This window comes from Python bivittatus, unplaced genomic scaffold, assembly GCF_059951505.1.
Source record: "Python bivittatus isolate LINGU-HERP-01145 unplaced genomic scaffold, Pbiv_v1 ctg000330_np1212, whole genome shotgun sequence".
Classification (NCBI taxonomy): domain Eukaryota; kingdom Metazoa; phylum Chordata; class Lepidosauria; order Squamata; family Pythonidae; genus Python; species Python bivittatus.
In genome coordinates this window covers 270,675-285,192 of record NW_028277058.1, presented here as the reverse complement: position 1 = coordinate 285,192, position 14,518 = coordinate 270,675, and the positions used below count along the sequence as shown (strand labels likewise).

The 14,518-nt window shown below is 38.1% G+C and overlaps 1 protein-coding gene across 1 annotated transcript in view; it reads right to left on the bottom strand.

Annotated features, from left to right (window-relative positions):
• Positions 1-14,518, bottom strand: part of LOC148215873 (uncharacterized) — a 36,670-nt gene that overhangs the window by 19,439 nt on the left and 2,713 nt on the right. Inside the window, exon 2 of the mRNA XM_088141615.1 lies at positions 734-882. Within this exon, the coding sequence (XP_087997741.1) occupies positions 734-870 (137 nt within the window). The 5' untranslated portion in view covers positions 871-882. The remainder of the gene's footprint in view (positions 1-733; positions 883-14,518) is intronic.

Below are 14,518 nucleotides of genomic sequence, written 5' to 3'. Positions count from 1 at the left end.
AAAGGCACACACACAAAAAAAGTCTAAGTTTAGTTTAAAAGCCCATCAAAGAACACAAGAACTGCTGCTGGGACCAGTTATTGTGAGAAGAAATAACATCTGAGAGCTGGAAAGAGCCCTGTCCATTCCAGACATCAGAGAAAACCAACCCGTTGCTTGTGTTGAGAAGCTGCTGATATTCCAAATCAACAAAACCATAGCCACCTTTGGTCTGCATGGTTCTGATGATAGAAATATGGAAATCTTCTCAACCTTACCAATGAAGGACCCAGTGTCAAGGGATGACCTTTCAGCAGCAGATTGAATTGCATTGTGGAGAATGCACAGTCCAGTTCTATTAAGGAGCAGGCAGTGAAATTTAGAACAAAGTAGATCTCCTCCTCCCCATCTTCCATTTCACCAGGAGATTCACTTAAACTTCACGAAGGAAAGAAAATCCAAGCATTCTCAAGAGAGACTGATTACTTGATGTCATTTCTGTGCCCAGAGCTTCTTGCGCTGCTCACACAGGCACAAAGAGCAGCAAACACTGAAGCGGCCTCCCTGCTGTGGCTGCCCAGGGCAATAACTTCCTGCTACTCGCCCTGCTGCTACTGGCCAGCTGAGACAGGTTCCTGGAAATTAGGACATGTTCCTTCATTGGGCTGTTTTGTCCAGTGCCTGGGATGCCTCCCCGAAACCCAGGTCTATCCTTATAAAACCGGGATGCCTAGTCACCCAAACTATGCAATACCTGATATTCATCTCCACTTGCTCTGCAAGGTCTGTTACAAATACAGATCTTTTGTGTGGCTCCTCTTCTGGAGTTGCATTAATGTCCTCATAAGTGGAGAAAAAAACATGTCTGGAGATCTGTCCTGTCTGAGCCATAGTTACATCCGGCTGAAGAAAATACAAGAAACTCAAAGTAAGTATGTTCATTTTGGTTAATATTTTCGATATACAGCTGAAGAACCTGCAAAACATTTCTCTCAGAATTTAGGGTTAACCCTCTGTAGTAGAAACAGAAAAAACAATTAACAAGGGCTGGTTTATTTTCATTGCTTAGCTGCAGAATTGAATTTTCCAAAATAAATATTATCAGTGGTTAACATTTACTGGGTAGGTATTCTACAGGTCTGTGATAAAACATTCTTTCCTCTTTGCTTTAACTTCTTTCTCTTTGATTCAGCCCCTCCTTAAATCCATTTTCCTTTTAGTTACTAATGTATTTTGTTAACAAAATTACCCTGAATGACAGGTTATACAAAGAATTATTTGAGATACATTTTATATTGTTGGCACTAGATTACTCATATAGTTGAATCAGCTAATACCTGCTGATGGAAATCTGCTCCTAAATATACAACACTATCTAAATGTTCTAGAGGAAACTTATTCTGAGCAATTGGTTTTTGATTGAAGATCATTCCCTAAGCCTGACTTAGATGATGACCCTGGTAAAGTGTGATATCAATAACACTAGAATATGTTCTTAATTTGTTTCTGTCTTTGAATTAGCACAGATAACATTTGCGGGGGCTGAACCCTAAATACCAGGCCAGATAGAGGCTATTGGGGGAACAGAAGGTGGCACCCCTATGCTGATCTGGGCCGCTCTTTAAAAAATACAGCAAGGCTGGACTTGATTAATACTTGGATAGGAAACTACTAGAAATCCTATGGTGTTGCTGAGAAGCTGAAAAATATCAAGTTTGATGCAAGGAAGTCTTTACCTTTTTAAGATGGGGAGTGAATAATGGGAGAAGTTCTATATATCACAAGAACTCTAGTTTGGGAAGCAGTGAAGTAATTCTGCAAAACACTCTCATAATTTTTTCTTCTGTTTAATGAATTTGATCCACACTACACAAATCCAAACATGCCCAAGTAGGAAAACAAATATAGATGATACTTAAGCAGGCTCAAACTTCTCTTTCTATTGGAGTAACTTTTTGATCCAGTTACTGTGATCCAAGGAAAATGGATAGAATTACTTATTATGTTTTATTCAGTATCTAAAAGTAAAGCAAAATTTTGTCCAAACCACCTACAGTTCTGTCATAGGCATAGTTTAATATTAACAAATGGTTAGCATATTTTAACATCACCAATATAAACTATGACCTTAACTTAGATCTTTTTTCCTCTCACATAATGTACATAAAGTACCGAGAATTATGCTATTAAATGTTTAGATATAAATATTCATTTAAACTTATTAATAACAGTAGTTGGATGAACAACCACCAGGGCTTAGGCTAGATTGAGGAGCATCCTTGAAGATAACAATAAGCAACCATTTCCATAAAATGTGCAACAAAACTACAGGAGTCAAGTACAACTTCAGGAAAAATGTACCCTTTTATTCTGGGACGCATTTGATTATACGCACGCACGCACGCACACACACACATATACATACACACATACTGTATGTATGACACACACATAGATACACAGGATACTTTACAAAACATAGACAGTGCTCACAATCAAATTTTTTAGATAAAAAATAAAGATACATAAAAATGACTGCCTTTCAGGATAATTCTAAAGGTAGAAGAATCTGGCATGAAAATATTTCATATAAATGTATTTAACTATGGCAAAAGAATAATAATTTAAACCTATGATAATAAAAGCATATACATCAACTTTTAACATAGAACAGTTCTATAAACAATAAAGAATAAAACATATACACAGTTCGGGAATCAAGCAAGTTAACTGTGATATTGAAACTGCAATATCAGAACAAAATTCCAAAGGAAATTACATCCCATCTTTCATGTTACAAATACCATCCACTTATAAGTTAATATAAGAAACTGAAACAAATATTAATCTACAGTCAAATAATAGCTACAACAAAGTACAAGAAAATGGATGGGCTGGCTTCACTTTAATAATGTTCTTTTTCCCTTGCCTTTGTGAATGTTTAGGTTAGTGGCCCAAGATGACAGAGTATTTCATGATCTAGGGTAAAAACAAGAAAGTGGAAAAGTGCAGAGCTTCCACAATTTTATCTCATTTCAAGAGGCAATAAATAAAGCACCAAAGAGGTAGTAGTATTGGTATGCTGATGTAATCACTGTGTTCACACATGACATTAAAAACCAAAAAAGCCCAGGCTGAGCCTGGCTAATGAATCTCTCCACAGGTAACCAAGGTTGCCATGCTGTCTGAACACATGACCCTGGGTTCCTCTGCCCAAAGGATCCAGAGAACAAGACAGGATTTGTTGCTGGTTTTTTAATGGATTCATTTTCTGATTTGGACATCATGTCAACAGAACTAGCAAGGCTTGCAGACCCATTAATAACCAAGCCAGCATGAAGTTCAGGGTGTCTTGTTAACTGATCAATGAGGGGCTTTGGACTCTGGAATATGCTCCATAGATGCTTATTATTATTTAGGCACTATTATACACAGTTGTCCCCTTCATGGATCACTGCCTTGCCGTGGTGAAGGGGCTTGCATAACTCAGTGAAGCCATGAGCTATACCGTGCAGGGCCACCCAAGATGGACAGGTCATGACAGAGAGTTCTGACAAAATGTGGTCCACTGGAGAAGGAAATGGCAACCCACTCCAGTATCCTTGCCAAGAAAACCCCATGGACAATGTTAAAAGGCTAAAAGATATGACGCCGGAAGATGAGCCCCTCAGGTCGGAAGGTGTCCAATATGCTACTGGGGAAGAGCGGAGGGCAATTCCAAGTAGCTCCAGAAAGAGTGAAGCGGCTGGGCCAAAGCCGAAAGGACGTTCAGCTGTGGATGTTATCTGGAAGCGAAAAGAAGGTCCGATGCTGTAAAGAACAATATTGTATAGGTACCTGGAATGTAAGATCTATGAACCAAGGCAAGCTGGATGTGGTCAAACGAGATGACAAGATTGAACGTCGACTTCTTGGGAATCAGCGAATTGAAATGGACGGGAATGAGTGAATTTAATTCAGGTGACCATTATATCTACTACTGTGGCCAAGAAACCCTTAGAAGAAATGGAGTTGCACTCATAGTCAATAAGAGAGTGGGAAAGGCAGTAATGGGGTACAACCTCAAAAACGACAGAATGATCTCAGTGCGTATCCAAGGCAAACCATTCAACATCACAGTAATCCAAGTCTATGCCGCAACCACTGATGCCGAAGAAGCTGAAGTTGACCGCTTCTATGAAGACCTACAACACCTTCTAGAACTAGCACCAAAAAAAGATGTCCTTTTCATCATAGGGGATTGGAATGCTAAAGTAGGAAGTCAAGGAGTAATCGGAATAACAGGCAAGTTTGGCCTTGGAGTACAAAATGAAGCAGGGCAAAGGCTAATAGAGTTCTGTCAAGAGAACAAGCTAGTCATAGCAAACACTCTTTTCCAACAACACAAGAGACGACTCTAACATGGACATCACCAGATGGTCAATACTGAAACCAGATTGATTACATACTTTGCAGCCAAAGATGGAGAAGCTCTATACAGACAGCAAAAACAAGACCAGGAGCCGACTGTGGCTCAGATCATGAGCTTCTTACTGCAAAATTTAGGCTTAAATTGAAGAATGTAGGGAAAACCACTAGACCACTCAGGTATGACTTAGATCATATTCCTTGTGAGTACACAGTGAAGGCGATGAATACATTTAGAGGATTAGATTTGGTAGACAGAGTGCCTGAAGAACTATGGATGGAGGTCTGTAACATTGTACAGGAGGCAGCAACGAAAACCATCCCAAGGAAAAAGAAATGCAAGAAAGCAAAATGGCTATCTGATGAGGCTTTACAAATAGCTGTGGAAAGAAGGAATGTGAAAAGCAAGGGTGAAAGGGAAAGATATAAGCAACTGAATGCAGATTTCCAGAGAATAGCAAGGAGAGATAAGAAGGCCTTCTTAAATGAACAATGCAAAGAAATCGAGGAAAACAATAGAATGGGGAAGACTAGAGATCTCTTCAAGAAAATTGGAGATATCAAAGGAACGTTTAGTGCAAAGATGGGCATGATAAAGGACAAAAAAGGCAGGGACCTAACAGAAGCAGAAGAGATTAAGAAGAGGTGGCAAGAATACACAGAACTATACAAGAAAAATCTTAATGTCCCTGATGTCCATGCTGGTGTGGTCACTGACCTTGAGCCAGACATCCTAGAGAGTGAAGTCAAGTGGGCCTTAGGAAGCATTGCTAACAACAAAGCTAGTGGAGATGACAGTATTCCAGCTGAGTTATTTAAAATACTAAAAGACGATGCTGTTAAAGTGCTGCACTCAATATGCCAGCAAGTTTGGAAAACGCAACAGTGGCCACGGGATTGGAAAAGGTCAGTTTACGTTCCAATTCCAAAGAAGGGCAATGCCAAAGAATGCTCAAACTATCGCACAATTGCACTCATTTCACATGCTAGCAAGGTTATGCTCAAAATCCTACAAGCTAGGCTTCAGCAGTATGTGGACCGAAAACTACCGGATGTACAAGCTGGGTTTCGAAGAGGCAGAGGAACTAGAGATCAAATTGTCAACATTCACTGGATCATGGAGAAAGCATGAGAGTTCCAGAAAAACATCTACTTCTGCTTCATTGACTATGCAAAAGCCTTTGATTGTGTAGATCACAACAAACTGTGGCAAATTCTTAAAGAGATGGGGGTACCAGACCATCTTACCTGTCTCCTGAGAAATCTGTATGCGGGCCAAGAAGCAACAGTTAGAACCGGTCACGGAACAACCGATTGGTTCAAAATAGGGAAAGGAGTACGACAAGGCTGTATACGGTCACCCTGCTTATTTAACCTATATGCAGAGTACATCATGAGAAATGCCAGGCTGGAAGAATCACAAGCCGGAATTAAGATTGCAGGGAGAATCATCAATAACCTCAGATATGCAGACGATACCACCCTAATGGCAGAAAGTGAAGAAGAACTAAAGAGCCTCTTGATGAGGGTGAAAGAGGAGAGTGCGAAAGCTGGCTTGAAACTCAACATTAAAAAAACTAAGATCATGGCATCTGGACCCATCAATTCCTGGCAAATAGAAGGGGTAGAAATGGAAGCAGTAACAGACTTCATTTATTTGGGCTCCAAGATCACCGCAGATGGAGACTGCAGCCATGAAATTAAAAGGCGCTTGGTCCTTGGGAGGAAAGCTATGGCAAACCTAGATAGCATATTAAAAAGCAGAGACGTCACCTTGCCGACAAAGATCCGCATAGTCAAAGCTATGGTTTTTCCGGTAGTAATGTATGGCTGTGAGAGCTGGACCATAAAGAAGGCTGAGCACCGAAGAATTGATGCCTTTGAACTGTGGTGCTGGAGAAGACTCTTAAGAGTCCCCTGCACTGCTAGGAGGTCAAACCAGTCAATCTTAAAGGAAATCAACCCTGATTGCTCATCGGAAGGATTGATAATTAAGCTCAAGCTCAGATACTTTGGTCACCTAATGCGAAGAGAGGAGTCTTTGAAAAAGACCCTGATGCTGGGAAAGATTGAAGGCAAAAGGAGAAGAGGACGGCAGAGGATGAGATGGTTAGATAGCATCACTGAAGCAATGAGCATGAAACTGAGCAAACTCAGGGAGGCAGTGAAGGACAGGAAGGCCTGGCGCAATATGGTTCATGGGGTCACGAAGAGTCGGACACAACTTAACGACTGAACAGCAACAGCATACACAGTTGTGGCAAAACTGTAAAAGCAATATCAACTTGTAACATATTTTTATTCTTGTTAATTTGAGAAACAAATTAGAAAAACGTATTGTTGTCTTCAAACAGATTCATGAGTCTATGGTTAAAATTGCCCTATCAAAAAAAGATTTTCTTAAGGCCAAAGTACAATTGTATCTTACTTGTCTCATTTACACTGCAATATACTTTACTGTACATAGTCCTCTAAAGTGCAACGGTCCATGAATTCAATGTCCCATAGAGGGTTCAAACCCCACAGAATATCTGACTACATATGTCTGATGATTCCCAATATGGATGAAATTGCAGCACCTCTTGGTACCTATGTACCTAAAAATACCACATAAAATAGACACTGTGTAAAAATGTGGCATGCAATTAAATCCCACCTCTTTGTACATGAGCAATACAAATTTACATTGGGGGGGGGTATAAATTTAATAATACAATTTTTAAAAAATTAAAAATCTTTCATATTTAGCATAAATTTCTATGTTCAAATAACTGCAAAACTGCTTTGAAGATTCTTGATGGGCCATCCATTAATGGTCACCTTCTGCTTGGGCAGTTTTTCTCTAGATCAGTTTGAATTCATAAACCACCCTTTTGTTTTAAGAACCTCCCTCAAATATTTCTTATGGCTCATACAGAGGACTTTCAAAGGGAAACATAACTATATTGCTCCCCTCTATGGCCCTCTGCACCACTCTGAAAACTTTTCCAAAAGTTCAAAAAACGAGGGGGAGGCAGATTGCCTAAACAAGGTGCCACCAATCACTTTCTAACCAACCCCCTGCAGACCCCCATCATTGCCTTCTAGAGCTTTCTTAAAAATCCATTGTAGTGAGAAGAAATATCTGAATACCAAGTCAAGGACAATTACATTACAAATGTACACATAGGATTGTATTTGCATTTTCTCAGTTTTAAGTAAAATTAGAGGTGGTTTTTTTGTTTTTTTGTTTGTTTTTTGCCAGAGATGTACAGTGTTCTTGGCCACCCCAGGGTAGAGATGGGAAGGCCTGGAAAAAAGCCGGAAAAATTGGGGAAAAAACTGGTTTTTTTCCGTTTTTTTCCAAAGCCATTTTTTTCCGGAAAAATTGAAAAAAAAAGTGTGTGGAATATGTTCTTTTCCAATGATAAATAATATATCTATGACATGGTATTCAAACTATATAACATGAAGTCCTTAATGAAAGATAAGAGACTTTTTGTAAAGTCTTAAATTATTGCAAGTTCTCTCAGCTGAAGACAAGCAAATCCTGGAATGGAATTCAAGTAACACTGTACTTCTCAATGCAGTTCTCAAACAGGAGAAATATGCATGTGTGCCACTAGGGGGCACTGCAGGGAAAAGCCTCCAGTTTAGTTTACTTGTGTACCTCGGACCTCTGACAGTAATTGTTGGTATACAGGAGATGATCGTTTGTGTCCTCCTCTCAGGCCTTAACTGACAGGTAAGAGGGTAAATTTGTCTGACAAATTAATTTCTCTTTTGTAACCCTTAAATGATTCCTATTAATGTTCTCCACCATCACAGCATAATGTTTACCTATAGTCTGGTCACTGAATTGGTTTTTCTTTTCCTCCTCTCAGTAAAATGGTGAGACCAACATCTAGAGTTTGGAAACATATCCACAGTGCAATTTCTGCTGAGAGCAAAGCGGCAATTTGCAAATATTATGAGAAGAAATATTCTTTTCCAAATGCTACAAGGATGACAAAACACATTCTTGCATCCCAGAGATGTCCTAAAGACATTAAAAAATACTTTATGGAATTAAATGATGAGGACCAGAATGAAAGTGCAAGTAGCTTTTCCTTCCAGAGTTCTAATTCCAGAAACACTATTTCTGCTGCTTCTGGATCATTACAAAGTGTTTCTTCACCAGCAGCATCTTCAAGTAAAGAAGTGTTGCAAACCACTGCCTCACAAAAATGCACCATACCTTCATTTATAGATAAAATGACACCTGAAAATCAGGAGAAAATTGATCATGCCCTTGCAAGAGCAATATATGCTTCTGGATCAGCATTGTCAATAACTGAAAATGCATATTGGCAGGAAGCTTTTAAATTTTTACAACCATCATATCATTTGCCAAGCAGACATTCCTTCAGCAAGCCTCTTTTGGAGTCAGAATATGAGTGTGTGATGGAATCTGTACAAGGAAAAATCAGTGAAGCATTATGTCTTGCGGTACTTACAGATGGATGGACAAATGTTCGGGGAGAAGGAATCATCAACTTTGTGATAACACCTCAACCAGTCTTTTATAGAAGCATTGAAACTGGAGAGAACAGACATACTGCAGAGTATATCAGCAGTGAAATATGTGCAGTTTTAGAGAAAATTGAGAGTGGTAAAGTATTTGCTTTGCTGACCGACAATGCAAGTAATATGAAAGCTGCGTGGGAAATCATAATGGACAAGTATCCACATATTACTGCAATAGGATGTGCATCTCATGGACTAAACTTACTTCTTAGTGACTTCATGAATCTGGACACCCTTCAAAGGATTTATAGAAGAGCTGAAGAAGTTATCAAATATGTAAAAGCTACTCATGTTGTCACCGCAGTCTTCAAGAAGGAAGAAGAAAAAAATGCACAGAATAAAATAGTGACACTGAAGCTCTGTAGTAAAACACACTGGGGTGGAGTGGTGATCTCCTTTGAAAGTTTACTAAAAAACAAAGAAGCTCTTCAAGCAACAGTAATAATTGAGGATCTTAAAATTCCCAGAAATATAAGGAACACTGTGCTTGATGAGGACTTGTTTTGGGTTCAGCTGCAGAACTCCCTACAGATTTTAACACCAATTTTTTCAGCAATCTGTTCATCTGAATCAGACACTGCACTTTTGTCAGAAATTCCTAACCACATGGCTATGATAAAAACACCTGTTTTTGAAAACCTAAGTGCATCTCCACTTACAACTACTGAAAAAAGTAAAGTGAAAGATTTTATTAAGGAACGGGAAGAATTTTGTTGCCATCCAATACATGCTGCTGCAAATCTGCTGGATCCAAGATTCAAAGGCAGTGGTGTGAGTGATGAGAATACAGCTGCTGCATTTGACTGGATTACAAAACAAGCTGTGCACTTAGGACTTGATGTTGGAAAAGTACTTTCAAATGTTGCAGAATATTGAACATCTTCAGGGATTTGGGCCAGGAATGCATTCTGGGATTCTGCAAAACATATCCCTCTTGCAACATGGTGGCAAGGTCTCTGCACCACACAACCTCTGACCCCTCTTGCATCTCGCTTACTACAGATTCCTGCATCTTCTGCTGCATGTGAAAGAATCTGGTCTATGTTTGGTAATATTCATACCAAATCAAGAAACAAACTGACCCGTGAAAGGGTAGAAAAGCTTGTTTCAATCCGTGCAAACCTAAAGTTTTTAGAAGTCCATGAGAAAAATGACAAAGAGGAAGAGGAAGAAGAAACGGAAAATAATGGCAGTAGTTCAGAAAATGAGATAGAATAAACTGCATGTATATGTTGTGTCTTCTGTTTCTTTTTTTTTAAAGTACCACTCAAAGGGTAGACCTTCTATGGAGCTTAAATACTGAGGTGGACCTTAACTTTATTTGTTGTTGGTGCTAAGGGGCAAATCTGATTATTTTTTATGTTGATGGTTTCTTGCTTTTTTTGTTGCTTTTGAGGGAAAGGGGGGTGGTTACCTGTTTTATTGCAAGCATAATTCTTTTATATATACTGCATTTCATGCAATTTGTAAAACTACTCCACACTGAACTTTTTTTCAATTTTTCCAAAATGTCTATTTTTTCTGGAAAAAAACGGGGAAAAAACGGTTTTTTCTCATGGCTTTAAAATTTCCAGAAATTTTACATCTCTACCCCAGGGGTAGTGTGGCACATGAAAGGCCCCAATTGATATCAATTAAGGCCAGGCTCATTGTGCAAGAGAATTTCTGGAGTTCTGTAAGACACCAGCACCCATTTTGCCCTTTAAAACCCAGCATCCCCAAGCAAGTTTAAAAAAAGGTTTTGCCTACCCCACTCCAGGTACTACATACTATAATAGATGTTGGGCCACATTTTTGCACCCCAGCAAGTTTTAATTAGGTTACTTGGAAGACCAGAATTTAAATAAGAAAACATGCTGGTCAAGCAATATGTATACATTCCCTTAAAGTGTAAACAACTATTTAAAAATGATACTTCATCACTTTTCCAAGTACTATACTTACTACATATTGGAAGGATGAAATCCATTATTTTCTCAATCATAATAAAAAATATCTATCTTCTGCTTTTTTGTTTCCCAGGATATTTCCCAGCTTGTTAAAAAGGCCACAAGTAATAAACTTCTCATTCTTTCCTTGTGTTATTTCCTGTGATAACCCAACATCAGTGACCTTGACACACTGTTTATATTTCAAAGAGTTCCTAACAAAGATTGAATTTCACTCTAAAACACATTTTTGCCTGAAATTAACATTTATGTTTTTCCAGTTTAGCCCATTCTCCCACGTTTTTCTCCTACTCCCAATTTTTGCATTGCAAATCATCCTGGTTATCATATAAAGAAGGGGCATAACATGTATAGCATCCTTTCTGTAGTCCCCAGAGCAAAAAAATTGAGTGTGGAAAGTTTTAAAAAGCAACATGAGCCTTAAGCCTCAAAAACTCTTAAGACATTCATTCTCTCCGTTAATATCTGCGAACCCCTGGTTAAAAAAAGTCAAGATGGCGGCCATGACAGTGGGATCAAGGCTCCACCTGGATTTGTATGTGCAATGCACGTAAAAACCAGACAGGGCTTCAATAGCACTATTGTGGCTGCCATCTTGATGCCTTTTACCACACCCTGTAACCCCCACTGACTGCCCCTCCCACTTCACGAATGCAGTCCTCAAAATGCCATGCAAAGTCTAGTGAGGTCCCTTAAGGTGACGTATAGTGCAGTTATATCTCAGTGTAATCAGAAAGTCCCATTGCACTCAGTAAGGACTAGTATCATCCACAAGAGAACAGCTTAAGAAAGATTCTTCTAGCAGCTGAGGTGGCTTGTCTCAAAGAGGATGGCTACATCTCATTTTGGCTTTTTATTTTAATGTGAAGGGCATTATTTTGATACACAATTTTATATTCTATATATACACAATTTTATATTTTATATATATATATATGCTTCACATAATGTATAACCATACCTGTAACAGTGCACTCTATTTTATTTCTAAAGGGTTAACTTGCTTTTGTTTTGTAAAGAGCACTGGTTTCTTCCCCCCTTATCTCTTTGCTGAATGCCCGATTGTCTTCGAATAAGCAATTAGCTGAGTACAAGCTGTTTGTTGTACCAAGCTTTTTGCAACAGTTGTGAGGCCCTACATTCTAGAGAAAGATAAGAAGAATCTGGTATGCCATTCCCTTGGTAACCAGAAGAAAAAGTTACATTTAAGTTTACCTTCCTAAGAACCACCTTTCACTTGCTCAGACCGTCCCAAAAATCCCTTGTATGGGTATGAGGGGATGTACTATCTGATTACAGATTTAAATGTCTATAAAGCCTCTGATGTTTGTTTTGTGAGGTGTGGTTCCATCAACATCTTTTGTTAATGTGTTGATTGGGGTCACCCAGCTGTGTCTTGATCAAAATACATCTGCTATTCATCAGAAGTCTCATCTCAAGTCTTCTTATTGGCATTTTATTGAAACTTGGGAAATAAAAGTGCCATACAAATGTTTCAACACACTCTTATTACTTATATGCATAAATTTCTTGTTAGTTGGTTTAAAGAATTTTTTTAAAAATAAAGAAATTAAAACTAGGGCCGAAAAAAGCCCCCAACAACAAAAGTAATTTCTTCGGTATTATTTTGGGCAAGAAGTTAATCTTATACGCCTATGTTTCATCTTATATATAATTATCCTCCAAGATTTTCTGTGTTTTGGAATAATTAATTAGTTTCCCTCTTGAACAATCACAGTGGCCTAAGAAACAGGTATGTATGTTGAAGCAATGATAACTTTAAGATTTTTGTTTTAAAACAGTGCATTTTAAAAGTATTTATTCTGTACTTCCCTCTCTATATTTCACCAAATATGTAAGTGCTCTCACAGAATTACCGCAAGTGGTGTGAAGCCTGGAATGAGAAGGAAGACATTTCTTCTTATACCCTTGCTAAGTTATATCCTGGACAAATTGTAACAGAAGAAAAACTCAAATTGTAAAAGAAGCAGAATAGGGAATATGCAGCCATTTTCTACATTATTGTCTGCAATATCGATCTATTTGATATTTACTGCTTATGTTCTAGCTAGTACAAGGAAGTATTATTCCATGCCAAATGTAGATGTTCATTTTTATTTCCTGGTTGGTTAATGGGGAAATAAACAAAACATTTTCTCTCAGCAGATAATAAAATATCTTAGACCAAGAATGACTACATGGTATGACTGGGCCAGTTTTGAAAATAGAAAGGACTGCTTTGGACCTTGCATCTCTGTATTCATTAAAGGAGCCTTTTCAGCCACACAAGGCTCAAAAAAGATGCTATTGCTTTAACCATTAACGCAGCTCTTAAAGCAGCAACAGCATAGAAACCTCTAAACATCTGGCTACTGTTATGCATGGCAAAGAGGTGTGCATTCAAAACACTTCTTCTGGATCCTTTCTAAAGTCTGCCCTTCTAGAAGCATGTTTTTTTAATATGGCCTCATCACTAGCAGGAACTCAAGTTGCAGAGAAGTTACATACAATCTCCAGTTCACAGACAGTCATGGCGAAATTGCTTCATTCCAACTGAAGCAACATTTTGCAACTAATTACATGTTAATACACAGCCTGAACTTTTCTGTTACAATCCTGAAACTGGCTACAGATTTAGGACTTAAATGTTCGATTTAAACACATACAGAGACTAGCTTTAAGTAGAGGTAAGGGAAGTGTTTTGTGGTCCAAATGTTTCAAATTCAGAACATTTTTTTCCATCCTGGAAGCATTCTGAGTATGTGGGAAATGGTTCAATTGTGACACAGGAGATTCCTGCACCAGACACTGCCATTTCGGACATTAAGGCAGAAGTTCACACTGTTGTAGGATATTGTGTCACATACAACCCCTTGAAAACCATTTTATTTTCATTACTTGATGAAACTGAAGACTTTTTTTATATGACAGCACAATTATTAATTTTTAATTTATTATTTGTGTGTGTTTGTGTGTGTATATTGTATATGTAGTGTATAATAATACAATATAATAAAATCTTGAGTATAACAATTTGGACCCTTTATTGCTGATATTATTTGTGTTTGTTTTTTTTTCTAAATTGACAAACTAATAATTTTCCTGGTTTATTTGCATATTCAAAATTCTGTTTGGCAAATTTCATTTTCCTCTGTAATTCTTCTGTTTCTGATAGATTTAATTGCTGTTTAGTTTCTTGCAATTCTTTGTTTGGAGATGGCAAAATCCAACAAAGAGAGACTACACTTTTCTTTTCAGCAAGACATCAGTCATACCCCAGAATAGTTATGTCTTGGACCTCTAAGACTCTAACACCATCTATCAAAGAAGTACAAATTCTCCCAAAGACTAATGCAGATCACAACGCAGGTATAATAACATGGAGCTTTGGTGAAAAACTACTCTTCAGAGGGAAAATGAATGATAGGCTATGACTCCATGACACAGTTTTACAAAAATGTAAAGAGGAATTGAATTTCCTCTTTAATACAAATAGGATACCAGGAATCTCCACACTATCATCTGGGAAACAAGTGAAAAACATATGAAGGGCCTCCTAATTAAATTAGCTGCAAAACAAAAAGATAATTCATCGATAAAGCATTTTAACTCTAAAACTGCTGTGCTTTATTTCTGCC